Consider the following 17185-nt stretch of genomic DNA (forward strand, 5'->3'; position numbering starts at 1 on the left):
TAAGTAGCTCAAAATGACTTTACTCAGGAAATATGACCAGGACTCATTGGCTAGGAGTGCCCCATGCCCAGTTCTTAGAGACCCTTGATAGCTCCTAGAAGATAGGAGGCTGCCATGGTCAAGAAGGGCCAAGCCTTGAAGTCTCATGGCACCCCCTGTGCTGGAGGTATAAGGCTCAGGGGCCAACTACAACTACTGGGTCTTGCAGTCCCCATCGTTGCCGTGGGCTGTCTTTACCTTCTTTAGTTCCTTCTGTAGCTCGGACTCGGCCACCACAACCTCCTTTGGCTTCTGGTACTGTGGATGGAGCCAAGAATAAGAAAATAATTCAGTCACTGTCCCTTCTCCTTCCGCACACACTTGGGGCCCCTTCTCCTTCTGATCCCCTTATTTGCACGAGAAAATTGAGGCCTATAGGATTGAATGATTTGCTCAAGGTCATGTGCCTGAGTAGGAGCAGACCTTGGACCAGAAGAACCCAAGTTCAGCAATTTCCACCGCTTCCCTTTCATCCTCTCCCTCTTCTAGCTGTGAATTATATGGTCAGGCTCCTCCCTGGGCCCCCTCCCTGCTCTCCCCCATGCTGAATGAGAGATGCCTATTCTCCCACAAGCACACCCTAGGGCTTGGGGCTAGAACTGAGGACTCTTATGGGATGGGAAGTGGGCAGGGAAAGGGGAAGACTCTCCCTGATGCAGTGTCCAAGAAGTCTGGGTGAATCTTACAGAGATGATCAGGGTGCAGTTGGCGTGGGCAAAGCTCAGCAAGGCGTCATCCAGAGGTAGCTGGTGTCTATCTAGGTCAGGAATGGAGAACTTCTTGTAGTACCTGTGGGGACACCGACAGGCCATTGGGGCACTCGGCAAGGTGACCCAACAGCTGGGCATCAGGCCCTCTGCTGCCTAGCTTCTACCTAGTTCTCCCACACCTTCCACACATGCAGAGAGGGAGAAGGGAAACCAGTTAGAACACCAGTATTTTAGAGCTCAGTGGCCCTGGAAAGCATAGAATGCAAGCCTTATGTCCAGTCCAGTGGCAGAAGAGCAGAACCCAGTTATAATTCTGTGATTAGACCAGGGGTTGTAGTGACTCACATCTCAGAGCTGGGTCTCCCAAAGACAGGCAGAAGAAGCCTGGAACACACAAATAGCTCAAGCAGCTTGGGACTCCTCTACACCCAAAGCCTCATGGAGACACCAGAAAAAAGGGACGTGTTCTAACAAAGGACAGAATAAGGACATTGAGATCTGTCTCCCAAAGCTGGGGCCCTACTGTTACCATTTACATGGGAGGTCCACTGAAGGCCTCAACTACCTCTTTCTCTTTTGGGGCCTTTCAAGGCCTTGTTAGCCTGGCTCTACTTGTAGGCCAGAGGAAAAGTATATCTATCTACTAGGAGAAATCTCTTTGAGAGGACAAACCATGTTACTCATCATGGAAGCTAGACCTCTGGACTACTCAGCTGGCCCCAAGTCCCTACTCCTCCATTTTTACACATCATACATGGTCCTTATCATCTGCAGGTGCCGGTTCAGAGATTAATGATGCCTTTTAATTAAAAAAAAAAAAAAAAAAGAACAGATAGCAACACTCAGTCTCTAATGTGTATAACTAGACTTTGCAGGAAATTTGACCGCCCCTTACCAAAAAGGGAACTCGGGCTCAGAGAGATGAAATGTCTTGCCTTGTTTCACAGCCAGTTGTCAGTAGGGATGGGAGTCAAGATTAGAGTAAGATTCCTTGTCCTTGGTCTGATCCTTACTACACCAAAGCACAATGAATGGCCTCCTCATCTCTAACCATACACCAATTTGGCATTTTCCTTGGTGGAAATGTGGCTTAGGCTCTGGCCAGGGGCTGCTAGACCTATCACTTGGGCAAGGCATCACTTTCTGCTGTAGAGACTGTATGGGCTGTGAAGGGAAACACCTCAGGCAGGTACAAACAAACTCAAGTGAGAGGCCTGGGGAGGATGGGGCTTTTAGTACTTCAGAGGGGCCTGGTCCTTGTGGTGACAGCTACCCTGAGTCCACTTCAAAAGCCCTTATGCCCTGGGGACTCAGAGAGTTGACATCAATGCAGCACTTCTGCCCCCGTCCTCCCTGCCCAAATCCCTCCGTTCAACAGAGGCTCTCGGGGGCCCCTCTCCTCCCAGGTTCCCCACTCCCCACCAAGGTACTGGGACCCATCGCAGGAAAATAATGTTTACTTAAAGGCTGACAGTTCAAAAGGAGTGGGGGCTGGGGGATCCTAATGGCATTGCAAGTTGCTTTATTTTCCAAAGCTCTGCCCCAGGGAAAGGCAATCCATCTGCCTGCAAACAGGGATGGAATGCCTGCCTCATCCTCTTCCTAGCCAGCTCAGGCTGAGGGCTCTTCCTGGGGCCTTTGGTCTGGCCAGCAAAGGTGGCAGACACTGATAATAGGAGAGAGTCAAAGGTTAAACAGCAGAGATTAGATGAACACAAAGACTTGTTAGGAAGTGTTAACATCTTCCCTGCAAATATACACAAAAAGCAGAACCAGGAGGGAAGCAGCCCAGCAGAACCATTCCCCCAGGCTGGGGCAGTGGGACCGGAAAATGAATCCCAGGGCTTGGCCACAACAGCAAGGACAGGATCAGAGGGAACTTAAGGTGCATAGCTTGCACCTGCTTTCCTTGAACTACTCCTACCACCAGGCAAGAGGAATGGAGGCAGAGCAGGTGGAGGCTCAGCTTGGTTTTGAGTCTATTGTAATAGATTTAGTTTATTGGTCCAGGTTAAACAACTTCTTAGAAGCTCCCGATAGTCAGGCTCAAGGGAGTAGGGAGCATCTGCCTTTTCTCCTCCTGGGGCAGCCCACCCCCTTCTCACACCCATTCCCCGAGACATAGGGTTTTTCCATGATAGGTACTGTACTTGACTTTCTCACCAGCACCTGGACAAGAGAGAGACCCACTGTGCTTCTGGAAGGGTCATAACGTTCAGCCTCAGGCAGCTGTAGGTAGGCAGCAAACATTTATTGGGCATCAACTGTGTCCCAGGCCTTGAGCTGTGAGCTGGAGATTTAAGGATGAAGAAGAGGGCGGATCTGGTGGCTCACACCTGTAATCCCAGCACTTTGGGAGGCTGAGGTGGGAGGATCACTTGAGGCCAGGAGTTCAAGACCAGCCTGGGCAACATAGCGAGACCTTGTCTCTACAAAAAATTAAAAGAAAAGGATGAAGAAGAAACAAGGCCTCCAGATGCAGTGGCTCACTCCTGTAATCCCAGCATTTTGGGAGGCCGAGGCGGGCAGATCACTTGAGGCCAGGAATTCAAGACCAGCCTGGCCAACGTGGTGAAACCCTATCTCTACTAAAAGTACAAAACTTAGCCAGGCGTGGTAGCATGCGCCTGTAGTCCTAGCTACTCAGGAGGCTGAGGCAGGAGAATCACTTGAACCCAGGGGGTGGAGGTTGCAGTGAGCCAAGATCATGCCAGTGCACTCCAGCCTGGGCAACAGAGCCAGACTCCATCTCAAAAAAAGAAACAAGGCCATATCCCTGCTAATCAGACCTTGTTTTTGTTTCTGCTAAAAGCTGAACCCTTACAGCAGGATAGTTCCCTGGCTTCCTGCAGATGCCCTGCTCTCCCCCATTCCCACCTCCCTTCACTGTTCTATTTCAGCCATACAATGAAAGATGACATTTTAAAAGCTTATTCTGTGCCACGTTCTAAACACATTTAATTGTCAAAACAACTCTCTCAGGTTGGTTACTTCTATTATCCACTTTTAAACAAAAGGAAACCGAGGCCCAGAAAAGTTAGGTATCTTGCCCAACTCACAAAGCTGGTAAACAGAGAAGCCCGTATTAAAGTAAGAATCCCCCAAATCTCCTGACCCCTCCATGTCTCCACATTCTCACCACAAAGTAATAGCCCACCATAGTCGAGATTATTTGCATTTGTCCAACGATGGGGCAGATATTGAGGTGGGAGGTGGGGATGTTCAACAATGAACAGGTTGTCTCCCCTGGGGTCTGAACACTCTGCGAGTCTGCTGGGTACTCTCTCCAACACATCAGTGGCCTTCCTTTCTGAATGTCAAAAGTCTTCAAAAGATGTATGTGGAAGTAAAGGCTTGTAGCAGAACTCCTGGCCCTGCCCTGTGACCCTGGACAGGTCACTTAATTTCTGGGCCTCAGTTGCCACATTCCTTCTTCAAATAAAAGAGCTGCACTAGGTGAACTTGTAGTCAATGTCAAAGGGCCCAGAACAGGCCAACTCTGTACCTGTCTTCTCCCTGTTCTACAGACAACTCCTCCATTTTGGCTATTTCAGAAATGATCTACTGCTTCCCATCACTCTCTACTGTATCCCCTCCCCAATCCAGCCCTTCAACCCAAAAGGGCACCAGAGGCCAGGCCCTCAGAGGCAGACAGACTCTGGAGGCTGAAGGCAGGAGCAGGGCTGCTGTGGACAATCACTCGGGTCATGCCTCACATACCTCAGAGGGGGTGCCATGCACACCTGCACACCGCATGGCCAGAGGGGTCCAGAGAAGCCTCCAACCAGTCTGCCTTTAGAAAAGCAGCAAGCAAATCTTCTTAAACATCAAGGCGCTGGGCAAACTTGGCACCCCCACCCACAGTCGCCCCCTGCTAGAGAGTCACAATCACACACACATACTAAAGGCTCTCGGCCCCACCAAAGAGAAGCCTGTTTAATCCAGAGTTTCTTAAACTTATTTGACCACAGAATCCTTTTTTCTAGTGAAGCCTATTAACACCTCCCACAGTGTTAGTATCACCGATGTCAAATCAGCCAAGCTCTCCTCAGATTCCAATTTCCAAAGAACTGTTGAGGACCTGTTTCAGGCCAGCCATTGTTCTGGCCTGTACATATATGATTTCATCAAATTCTCCAAAATCTGTGAAGTAGCTGTGAGTCTTCTCTAATAGATGAGGAAACTTTGCCTAAATTCTACAGCTAATAGTGACAGAGGCCAGATTTAACCCAACAACTTCTCACTGCTGCACCCTGGCTCATTCCACTTACAGCGGCCAACTTCCAGGCTGAGGTTAGGAGCCCTCTTTCTGCACAAACGTTATTATCAGGAATAGATGGTCCAACACTGGGATCCTGGAAAAGCACTTTTTTCCTTCCCTGATTCATCCCTCACTAATATGTGAGGCCAAGGACATGATACATTACAATCAATTCCTTCAAGTAAAGTCACCAACCCAGCTCTTCAGAGACAAGGCAAGTATGGTTAAAGAAACTCTGGCTTTGGTCAGTAACCACATTCCAGAATATTAGAACTGGGGCAGGTATGGAACCTCCAGGTGAAGGAAGAGGTCAAATCAGAGAGAAATGCCATGATGTGGTGGAAAGTGCAGATGCCTGGGTATCAAGAGAGACAGTCACTAACTTTCCTTTCAGCAAGCTGGTTCATCATGCTAACTTTATGTATACATTTATATAATCATCTATAACACAAGAATAAAAGTATGGATCCTGTCCACCTCCCGATAGAATGATGATCAGAAAACAGATTTTAAATGTACTATATCCTTAAAAAGCTAAACACTGTGGAAGGGAGTAGCCACTGAGTTTTTGGCTTCTGGCCGGAGGCCACACTTCCCAGCCTGCCAGAATGGCCACCCTGGTCTGGGTGTGGTGGCTCATGCTTGTAATCTCAGCACTTCAGGAGGCCAAGGCAGGAGGATCACTTGAGCCCAGGATTTTGAGAGCAGCTTGGGCAAAATGGAGAGACCCTCAATGCTACAAAAAAAATTTTAAACTTAGCCAGGTGGGGTGGTATGTGCCTATAGTCCCAGCTTCTCAGGAGGATGAGGCGGGAGGATCCCTTGAGCCCAGGAGTTCAAAGCTACAGGGAGCTATGATTGTGCAAGAAGTGGACTCTAGCCTGGGCAATAGGGCAAGACTCCATCTCTTTTTTTTTTTTTTTTTTTTTTGAGATGGAGTCTCACTCTGTCACCCAGGCTGAAGTGCAATGGCATGATCTTGGCTCACTGCAACCTCTGCCTCCTGGGTTCAAGCAATTCTCCTTCCTCAGCCTCCCGAGTAGCTGGGACTACAGGCATGCGCCACCACGCCTGGCTAATTTTTGTATTTTTAGTAGAGACAGGATTTCGCCATGTTGGCCAGGCTGGTCTCGAACTCCTGACCTCAGATGATCCACCTGCCTTGGCCTCCCAGAGTGCTGGGATTACAGGCGTGAGCCACCGCGCCCGGTCAAGACTCCATCTCTTAAAGAAATAAAAAATAAAAAAGAATGTCTATGCAGGCTGTAACCCTTGATAAGAAATAAATATCTCCCTTCCAAATTAATAATAATAATAAAGGAATAGCCACTGAGTTCTATATAAGTAATGGGAGTAAAGGTATAAAACACATTCCTCCAGGTAGAAGGTAAAAATGCCACTAGGTTTGGGAACGATCTGGCTAAGGGTTCAGCGGCCTCTAGGTTACCTCCCAACGGAGAGACCTGAGGAGGGCAGGGATGAGCCAGGCTGGGACACTGGACCAGAGGCTCAGTGTGGGTTCCAAAGTGGGCCTGAAACACTCCTCTGTCCTCTATGGGAATCCAACCCTCAGCCCTGCTCCTCCAGGGGCATCACTCCCATCCCACCTGGCCTCACCCATCATTTCAAAAATGTCCAACAACCCCCACTTGCCTTGAGAGCTAGCCTGGGCCTCCAGCCATGGAGCTCCTGGCCAACAGCGCCACCTATGGCTGGATGTGCGCAGGAGATGGGACCCAGAGGATCTGCCAGCAGATGAATTTTTTGGTGAGCTAGCTAGCCTCTCTTTCCTCACTCCCTGGTAATCACATTTCTGTCTGATATCTGTATTCGACAGTGACCTCTGGGGGACAAAAAAGAGGCAGCAGCCAGCTTCACAAAGTGCTGGGCTGCAGATTCAAGTGCTATCAGAAGCACTTTTGTTCCCAGTTTGGACCCAAGGCCTCTTCCACCAGGGAATGCTTGCTGAAGCATGGAGTTTGTTCTCCTACAGGCAATTTCTCTGTTGTCTGAAATTGCTAAATTCCACTTTAGGCAGTGACTCCTGTTAATGATGAGAACAATAACAGGAATAAACTGCCTCTTATCTGAGGGCTTCAAAGTGCTTTATAAACACAAACCCTTATTATTATGACTTTATATTTATAGACAAGGCCCACTGCAGGGGCTGCTGGCTGCATGTACAGCAATAATCCTGAAATTAATTCATCTATCTCCACCCTTTCCCCTGTCCTCTTAACCCTGCCAAAGCAATGGGATATGGGGGTCACAAGAGGATGGCAGCACCCAGGGCTGCGATGGGGGAGTCTGGGAGCTACCCTGCTTCCCTGTGGGCCTCGTGGGCCTGACGGAGATGGAAGGGGAGACTGGCACCACATCACCTGAGGAGATGCACAAGAGCTGGGTCCCCATTACGGCATGTAAAGCAGGAGATGGGTGGGGGTATCCCCATGAGGCATGTTGAATGGCTCCACAGCTTGCAGACAGGTAACTTATAAAACCTCCCATTTCAATGCCCAAATCTATTTTGTGGTAGTTGGCCCTAGACTGTATTCTCTCTAGCCCAGGTCAAGACTGATTCATTTCAGGGCCATTCCCTTCAGGCCTCACACTGGGCATTTCTCTTCTCCTGTGATCAGTCAGGGCTCCAGAAACCTAAATGAGATCAATGCATTTCCATAATGGAAATGCACTGTGGCCACCTTCTGTCCTTTCAACCCCTGCAGTTTGCCTCCCCTCTAGGGGACCACAAAGGGAAGCTGAGTACCCCTTTTGAAGCATTATGCAAGGGACTTCCAAGCGGCCCAAGCATCTGCCCCACTGTCACTCAGTCTGGGGAGGGATTAGGTTTACTGCTGCCTAGTCTGCTTTAAACTGCTGTCAAGTACTGCTTTAAAGGACTGTCACTACCACTTCAGACAGGGGTGCCTTCCAAGCTATGGCTCCCTGCCAGCTCTGACAGTGATGTCACCAGACCACCCTTACCAAGGCCTGGATCCAGTCAGGAGACCAAGATCATAATAACCTTTCAGCAGAACCACCTGAGACCACAAGTTTATGGTCGTGTGATTTCCCTCATCATCTCATTCATTCAACAAATATTTACTGAGCCCCTATCTATGCCAGGTACTATACTAGATACTCATTCAAGTTTCTCTTCCCCGATGGAGCTGATTACATTATTCAGGCCGGTCCTGCAGAGAGGAAGCCCTTCCAATACCTGGAAGCAGGAGGGCTTCCTCTCTGCAGGACCGGCCTGAATAATGATCCTAACCCCAGATCAAACCCCACCCTACACCCTGCTCATACACAAGCACACAGGGTGCCTTCCACGCTACTCACTTCTTGTTGGTTGTTCTGACAATGATGCAGCGCTCCTTCTGGTCCACACAGACACTATAGACATCCTTAGGATAGGGGAGGTTTCGAATCCGCCACTGGAAACTCATCTTGGTGTCCTTGCGCATGAAGATAGGCTGCAGAAGGCAAATCCAACTCGAGGACTGTTCCTGGGGAAGGGAAGGCTCCACCCTCATCAGAGCTCTACCCCGGGGCACAACAAGATCCTCGGCTCTTCTCCACTCTCCCCTCTGACGCTGCTATTGCTACAGCACTCCAGGCCCTGAGCCCCTGCCCTGGGATGATCAAGCCAAAATGTCTGTATTCATTCAAACATTTATAGAGTGCTGTGTCCAGGTGGCACACTGGAGGCGAGGAGGTGAACAAGACATGGTCCCTGCCCTCAAGAGCCAGTAGCCCATAGCCCACCCCCACCTCAGCCCATGCAAGACACCTGGACAGATGGACGTACATTGGCATTGCTTTCCTTGATGAGTTCAGGCCCCAGGTTCCCTGCTCCTAGGGGCGCTGGCTCTCCTACTTCAAGCTGCCACTGGCCCAGGGCTCCCAGGGCACTTTTCACACGCCACTTTCTCACTGAGGAGAGAAGCAAGCATTGGGATGAGAGTGAAGAGAGGGTCTCTGCTCTTTTCTGCCGAATCACCGGCACCACACTAGGTAACCAGCACAAGATGAAAGTGGGAGTGTTGGGCCTTTACTCTCAGCTTCGTTATCTAAGGAGGGACCTCACAACTTCTGAAATTTCAGTAGAGCATTTCAACATTAGACAACCTGCAAAGCGCATCTCATGGGTGCTCAGGCAAAAGGAACTGGAATGAAGCTCTGAGAAGCGCCAAATGGAGTCAAGAAACCCTCAGGTGTGGCTTCAATCAAGGAGAAGATGTGAAGATTAGGAAAAGGGTTGTTTCTGGTAATGGAGAAAATCTGGATCCCAAAAAGGAGTTGAAGCACATTTTTTCCCTCAAAAACATGCAGAGGAAAAAATAAGAGGGTGAAAGCTGTTGGGTAGGTCTGTATCATGATTCAGAAAGTCCAAATACAGAAATTCACTCATTTCAGGTATACCTTGCTTAAAAAAAAAAAAGAAAAAAGCAAAAACAAAAAAACGCTCCAAAGCTGCATTTAAACAAAATTGTAGGCACATGCCATATATTAAATGCACGGTTTATAAAAGATCTAATGTGAATTTTTTGTGAAAGAGAATCCTTCTAGAATGCAAATAACCATCTCTATTTTACTTTGTTTCACAACCCAGATGCTTGCATAAGATTTTAAGGCATATATATTATGAAAATTATAAATCAAGAAACTAGTTGAATGGACAGTACCTGAAAACCCCTGCTGAGATTTTCATTTTCAGGAACCATGCAGTCTATCACTGCAGGGCGATCTTTTCTGAGCCATGATCTCCTATCCTCCAGTTCCTTTCCCTTCCTGCTGCATTTGGAATCCGGGGGCTGCCCACCATGGTATCCTCCAGCCTGAGGAGCCCAGTTGGTGCTAAAGACCAGCAGCCTCTGTAGCTGTTTAAGGAGCTAAACAACTCAAAAAGTGCATAGTACTCAGTTACAGTTGTTTCTGTTTGCGTCTTTTTCCAGGTAGGAGTTGAGAACTACAGTCAGGTTCTCAGCACTAGGCAGCCGGCGGTTTTACTTCAGACCTTTTGAGCAGCTGTGTCAAATCCAAACGCCCTCACCACCGTAAGTAAGGCACACAAGCTGAACACAAAAGTGTGCTGTAAAATTAGAATTTTCCCTTAAATATGTGCTTTTATAAGGTCTGCTGCATTCTGCAGTGTGATTTTATTACCTCTTAGGGCTAAAAATTCTCCCTAGAAACACATTTCCAAGTTTATAATGAAAATTAATAAGGAAGAGTAAAACTTAGAAATATGCTTTATAGGCAACTTTTTTTCCCCCACAAATACTTCTCTCTTAAGTGAATGGACTGTGACCAGGAGTATATCCAAATCTATTCAGTGTTAATACCTCACTTCACTGGAAGCAGCCTTCTGGGGGCCTCTGTCACAGTTGCAAACTCAGAAGTGACAAATGCCTCCGAGCAGCAGCTTATTGTGAAAAGATCCATGTACCCTACTCTATACTATAGGAAAGATCACTCTCAGATTCTCGCTCAGACTAGGTATAAAATGCTGTGTGAAGAATAAGGCAGGAAATTACTTTTTTTCTCAGGCATATTGACAATGGTATCGGGGACAGCTCACATTAGACGGCAGTGTCAGAACCACATAAACACTTGGGACCATTTAGTATAAGGGCAAACAAGCACCCTTAGACTCCAATGGTGCCACTTTATAATAGAACACAACCATCACAGATTTTAAAGGTGGAAGCTCCTTTAGAAAGCATCTACTCCAGGCCAGGCATGGTGGCTCATGCCTGTAATCCCAGCACTTTGGGAGGCTGAGGCGGGCGGAACATCTGAGGTTGGGAGTTCGAGACCAGCCTGGCCAACATGGAGAAACCCTGTCTCTACTAAAAATAAAACATTAGCTGGGTGTGGTGGCTCACGCCTGTAGACCCAGCTACTGGGGAGGCTGAAGCAGGAGAATCGCTTGAACCTGGGAGGCGGAGGTTGTGGTGAGCCGAGATCGTGCCATTGCACTCCAGCCTGGGCAACAAGAGTGAAACTCCGTCTCAAAAAAAAAAAAAAAAAAGAAAGAAAGAAAGCATCTACTCCAATGTCTGTATTTTTAAAATGAGAAATAGCATTTTTTCCCTGACTGCTCTCTTTCAATCCTTGCCACTACTCTCCAGGAAACAGAGTATGACGAATTACAGAGTATGAAGACTTACTGAGGCTCAAGGAGACAATCTTACAAATGCCATGGCTAAACTCCAGGTGTCCTAACTCCAAATCCAGAATTTGAATTATTAATAAAACTTTATTCTGAAAGTGTTCAATAAGCACATGTAATATTTTGAAAGGTTCTGTTTTTTTTAAGTAGCTCAATTTATTTTTTATATTTGGCCTTTAAAGGGTAAGCTTTGATTATCTGAAAAAGTAAATTATGAGGACTACCTCACTACCTGGGGCTGGATAAGTGAGGTGCCCTGTAAGTCATGGACCTTACTAAAATGGGTGTCCAAATGCACAATAATGCACCAAGGTGGCCTGAGGGATGACAACCACCCCAGGGTTTTCTGTGCACTCTTTCACTCCAAGAAATTTTGAGTTTTACACAGAAAACTTCCCAAGAAGTACTCAAAGAAGGAAGAAAATCAGCTTACTTCTGACCTTAAAAACCACTCAGGGAACTTGACATCTCTGGCTGCTTCACCTTTACTTTTTGTTTAAACACCTTGAGAATTAAATTCTTTGTTAGAATGCAGAAGAAAGTCTCCTTTCCCATTCCCTCCAGAGATAAGACCCAATAAAAGATTTCGCTGAAGTCCTTCTTATTCTTCCTATGCACAAGTGCATGGGTGTGAATGCACACGTACAAATGCACACTTTGTCTTGTCTTTCTTGTCCCTGTCTTTGTTCCTGAACTCAAGGACGGCTCCTACGGCAACAGAAGACTGTTTCCACCTGCTGTCACTCTGATTTGATTATATGTTAAACCCAAACTGGTGTGTGTGAGGCAGCTTCCCGGGATGCTGTCATATCTTCCCAGCTGAGCCCCAGCCAGACCTTGGAAAAGAGACTTTCCACCCCGGTGAAGGGTCTGATGGGGAATATATAAAAGAGGTGGCGCCTGGGGGCTTTTTCCTAAGTCAGCAGGAAGCAGGCTGATGTCCCAGACTGCTGAAAGGAGGCCCCATCTTTCAGGTGGGCTGGAAAGCAGAAGTCCTAAAGGCCTCTTTCCCCAAAGCTCCAAACCCTGGCGCACTTCCAATGTGGATAATTACATTCCCCTTCCCTAAATACTCCCTGCAGCTTAAACTAGATGCAGGATTCTTCTTTTCTGCCCTAAAACACTGCAACATTGCTATGTGGCTATTAAACAGCTGCCATGTCCCATCCCAGAGGAGGCCGAAGGGAATCGAGTGGGTCATTTATAAAGCCAGTGAAGTGCTTGGGGATGAAAGTGCTCAATATCCTCCAAATGCAGCCTGGGGTGGTTAGGGTGGCGGTCAAATACCAAAGCAGATTAAGTCGGTAATCCGAATGTAATCGCTGGGGGATGGCCTGCCCTTCAGCCTCAGCCCCCTTGGACGTGCTGTGTTCTTCTCAGGCTGGTTTGATGTTCTGATCATTGTTGTGGGGCCTTCAGTTTTTTCCTCTATGAATACATGCAGCAATCATTGTGAGGGGTGGGAATGAATAGCACTGAGAGGGTAGGAAAAAAACAGGACACTAACATGCTTATTAACACCAACTGGAGGAACTCTGTCCCAGACTGACGCACACCTATTGGCCATTCTTTCTCTGTAAATTACTTTGAGTTTTTCTAACAGAAAACCAGTTTGACTAATTATCAAATTTGTATACTTAGCTAGAAAAATGGAAACTATTCCTGTTTATTGCCACAAAAACCATGTCCCTATTTTACTTCATAGAATGCACAAGCAAAAGCCAGCTTAAGCCCTGGGATTATTTATACTTAAAAATTAATAATGGACAGTATTTTGCCAGGGCAGCTGGGGTGGTGGACAGGAAGAAGAGTAAGAAAAAGATCTGCTGTTCTAGAGCTGGGCCCAGTGACTCAAGTGAGGTCCTCCTGTCTGCCCATCAGTCTACACTCCGGCCTTTCTGGGGAAAGAAAAACATAGTAAGAAAAAAAGAAAGTTGGATTTAAGTATTCTCAACCCCCAGCACTATGTTGTTGAGGACTAAGCATGGGCTCTTAATTGGACAGAACTAGGCTTAAATCCTGGCTTAGAAACTAGCTACATAATTCTCAACAAGGTGCTTAACCTCTTTGAGCTTCCATTTTTTCCAAATGTAAAATGGAGACAAGAGTATCTACCTCCTAGGGCTTTAATGAGGATGAGTAAATGAGGTAATTCATGTAGAGCACTTAGCATGGTGCCCAGTAAGAGTCACACTATTAATATCATTATTAGGTCAACTTTAGCCAAACAGTGTTCTCCTGTGAACACTCTTCTTCATTTCCGATTTTAAGAAAGAGGAGTTTGGAAGCCATGGTCTATTCCCCACCTGCCACCCGGAGAAGTGACAGGTTAATGTGGGATATCAGGGCACACGGTGCTACAAATGAAGAAACCTGGACTTGTTTTTAATTTCAGTTTCATGTCCAAGCACAACAAAGAGGCCTGGGTTTTATTTGTTTGTTTTTCAGCTGCAGCAGCTATAGCTGTTTTATTTGCTCTGTGTGGAGGAGTAGAGAAGTGGCACGGGGGCGCTGGGAGTGAGGAGCTGCGGCTACTCTCTGGCTTGGTTATGGTGGTGGCTAGTCCACGTGACCTCTGCTTTCATAAGTTCTCCCCTGTTAGGCATTCCAAGGCTGTCATCCCCTGGGAGCACTATAAATTACAATGCATTGTGAGGATATTACTACTGTATTGGTTTCCACCGAATCAGTGTCATATGCTAAACACATCAAGATTTTTAATAGCACCAGACTAAACCAATTGGGACTGGAGCCCAAGCAGCTCATAATAAGGAGGGATCAACACTTCACTGTGCGACTGAACATGCGCAGGACAAACATTTTAAGACTGGAGACTGAGGGAATGCAAGCCAGTGTAATCCATATTGTCGGTTCTAGACATTTATGAGCTGTCAGAAAAAGGGAAAAAGAAATTCCCTCACCAATACTACCTGTCGATCAGGCCCAGGAAGAAATTAAAGCCAAGAATAATGACAAGAAAATAAACCAGCCTGTGATTCCATCATTGGTCTTAGCATTTCAGATGGAACTTAATAAAGAGACCAACTCCCACTGCTGACAGCCTTGGGCCCTGGGTCAAAGAGCCAGCCACCTAGCTCTGGGAAGCTGGTTAATGCTGATGTGCACACCTGGGAACAGAGTGAACAAATCAAATAATTCCCAGAAATCTGAGCTGGAGCCCCTATCCATGAGTTTGTTCTTAGAGGAAAGACGCTGCAGGAATGAAAGTGACCACGCTGCAAAATCACTGTTTTGACCCTCTTTGACTGAGATGTTCTTCAAGATAAGGACCATATTTTATAGTGTTGCCTTTGAGGCAAGCTCAGAAGCTCTGCCTCTGATACTCGCTTGCTGCTGGCATGGCTTTAGAAAACAAAACAAACAAACAAACAAACAAACAAAAAAACAAGGAAAAACAAATTGCGGTGAAAGTCTGCCCTTATCCCTCCTAAACCTACAAGGCTCACTTCCAATACCACCTCCTTTGTGAAGTTTTTTCCCAACTGTTTCTCTACATCTTAGAATTACTCACTCTCTCATTTGTCTGGGGTGAGGGGTGGGGATGAATTTTACTGGTCAAAAGGACTCGCACTCCACTTCTGGTGCCCAGATTATGCTCAGGAACATTGTTGTCTCGAGGGCTTCAGTCTCTCCCAGCTTCTACATTTGATCTGGGCTCCTGCCTCAAGCCTAAGGCTAGGAGTGTTCACTGTGCTTATGTCAGCCCCAAGTATTACTAAAGGCCCACTGGGAGCCTCTGTCACTTACCAAGTAGTTCACTCGTCTTCTCGTCATATTCTTCAGCCATTTCCTTGCCGTCTGGGAATAAATAGTGAACCTTCCTTCTCCCTATGCACAAAACGGAGAATGCCTTACCTCAAAGCCTCCCCTTGCCCTGTCCCTTGCAGATCAAGGGGCCTACCTGGGAAACAGTGCCAGCCTTGGGAGTACTGAGGAACCGAGCCAGGACCTCCCCAAACTCCTTGCCAACCATACCTACCATTACTTTAAAACATATCCTGAGACTCCCTTTCTGAAGCTTTCCTTGAACATCTTTGCTCTGCTGTTTCCTCTACCAGCAACAGCTCCATACTTTTTCCTATCTGTGGAACTCTTCTTTGCCCTTCAAAATCCAGCTCAAATGTCACTTCCACTGGGAAGTCTTCCTCCACTATCATCTCCAGCCACCTTGGTAGGATTAATCACATCCTCATGTGTGCCTCCCTAATGTTTTACTCATATCCATAGTGGAGCATTTACTACATACCATGATACTTTTAAAAGCATTTGTCTTCCCATGAATGACATCGTATTTCTCTCTCTCCCCACTTCCTAAAACCAAACCTATGTGATCAGGACATTGAATTGGGTTTCCTGACCAAGCACTCCCTCTAGCCATGCCAGTGCCCTGCCTTCTTCTGCATATCTCCAGGTCATTCCTATCACACAGTAACACAATGTTAAGTCCCCATGTATTTTCTTCATGGCACTTAGTTTGGTATGATTTTACATCTATTTATGTGACTCTTTGATTATTGCCTATCTCTTCTACTAGATAGGAGGGGTTTTATCCCCATGCTACGGTTTCCTAAAGACCAAGTGTGGCTCCCGGCATACGCTAGGAGCTCAACTAAATACTGATTGGAAAGGATGAATAAACATTGATGCACTATCCGTTGAAAGAATAGAAGAAACTAAGGGAGGCCGGGTGTGGTGGCTCATGCCTGTAACCCCAGCACTTTGGGAGGCCGAGGCAGGGCGGATCACAAGGTCAGGAGTTCCAGACCAGCCTGGCCAACATGGTGAAACCCCATCTCTACTAAAAATACAAAAATGTTAGCTGGGCACGGTCACGGGCGCCTGTAGTCCCAGCTACTCAGGAGAATTGCTTGAACCTGGGAGGCCAGAGGTTTCAGTGAGCTGAGATTGCACCACTGTACTCCAGTCTGGGCAACAGAATGAGACTCTGTCTAAAAAAAAAAAAAAAAGAAGAAGAAACTAAGGGAGTCTCCTAGCCCAATTCCTCTACCCCTGGAGCACTTGCTTAAGAGTGGCTATGTAATTTCCCCTTTCTTTTTATAGGTAAAGAAGTAGATACAGGCAGACTCCTCAGTAAAGCTAGTAACAGAGCACTAACATCCAGTAGACAAGTACCCTATGTATGCTTGATGAATAAGAGCCCCAAGGTGCCTTCTTCCTGTCCAATTCACTTCTCTGGGATACAGTTCCCTTGAGCCATTCCTAATCTGTATTCTGCATAAACTCACCCCTAAATTTGCAGGGCCTCTAGCAGAGCCCTAGGTTATACCACCCTTAATCATTTGGATGGCTCACAGGCATTAGAAAGGGCTCTCCTGTCAGGAGCGGGATCCAAGGTACTGCCTGTGAGGAGCTGAGGGGGTCTTGTCTGACCATCTTCTCCCCTTGGCATCCAGCCTTGAGTCCAGGCAGGATGCAGCACTTACTAAATTCAGGCATTTCACATGTCTTATCAAATTTAATTCTCACAATAATCCTATGTGTTTTCATTACCTGTATTTCATAGATGAGGAAAACTGAGGGTTTTTTTTTGTTGTTGTTTTTTGTTTTTTGACAGAGTCTCACTCTGTCACCAGGCTGGAGTGCAGTGGCGCGATCTCAGCTCACCGCAACCTCTGCCTCCCAGGTTTAAGCAATTCTCCTGCCTCAGCCTCCTGAGTAGCTGGGACTACAGGTGCATGCCACCACACCCTGCTAATTTTTGTATTTTTAGTAGACACAGGGCTTCACCATTTTCGCCAGGATGGTTTCAACCTCCTGAGCTCGTGATCTGCCCACCTCAGCCTCCCAAAGGGCTGGGATTACAGGCGTGAGCCACCACGCCTGGCCAACTGAGGCTTTTTTTTTTTTAGAGAGTCTCACTCTGTTGCCGAGGCTGGAGTGCAGTGGTGCAATCTCGGCTCACTGCAACCTCTGCCTCCTGGGCTCAAGTGATCCTCCACCTCAGCCTCCCGAGTA

General features: G+C 47.1%; 1 protein-coding gene across 3 annotated transcripts in view; it reads right to left on the reverse strand.

The window, feature by feature from the left end:
- Positions 1-17185, reverse strand: part of DPCD (deleted in primary ciliary dyskinesia homolog (mouse)) — a 21622-nt gene continuing 4437 nt past the window's right edge. The window contains exons 2-6 of one of the 3 annotated variants that reach the window (XM_032179708.2): positions 14957-15037; positions 8822-8946; positions 8353-8486; positions 726-828; positions 1-297 (exon numbers count right to left, since the gene is read on the reverse strand). In XM_032179708.2, coding sequence (XP_032035599.1) covers positions 193-297; positions 726-828; positions 8353-8486; positions 8822-8946; positions 14957-15037 — 548 coding nt within the window. In that variant the 3' untranslated portion in view covers positions 1-192. Of the gene's footprint in view, positions 298-725; positions 829-4469; positions 4543-8352; positions 8487-8821; positions 8947-11657; positions 13087-14956; positions 15038-17185 lie in introns of those variants that run through there. The other 2 variants (XM_032179724.2, XM_032179715.2) reach the window with 2 other exon arrangements.

Source organism: Hylobates moloch, unplaced genomic scaffold (assembly GCF_009828535.3).
Source record: "Hylobates moloch isolate HMO894 unplaced genomic scaffold, HMol_V3 SCAFFOLD_3, whole genome shotgun sequence".
In the NCBI taxonomy this organism is placed as follows: domain Eukaryota; kingdom Metazoa; phylum Chordata; class Mammalia; order Primates; family Hylobatidae; genus Hylobates; species Hylobates moloch.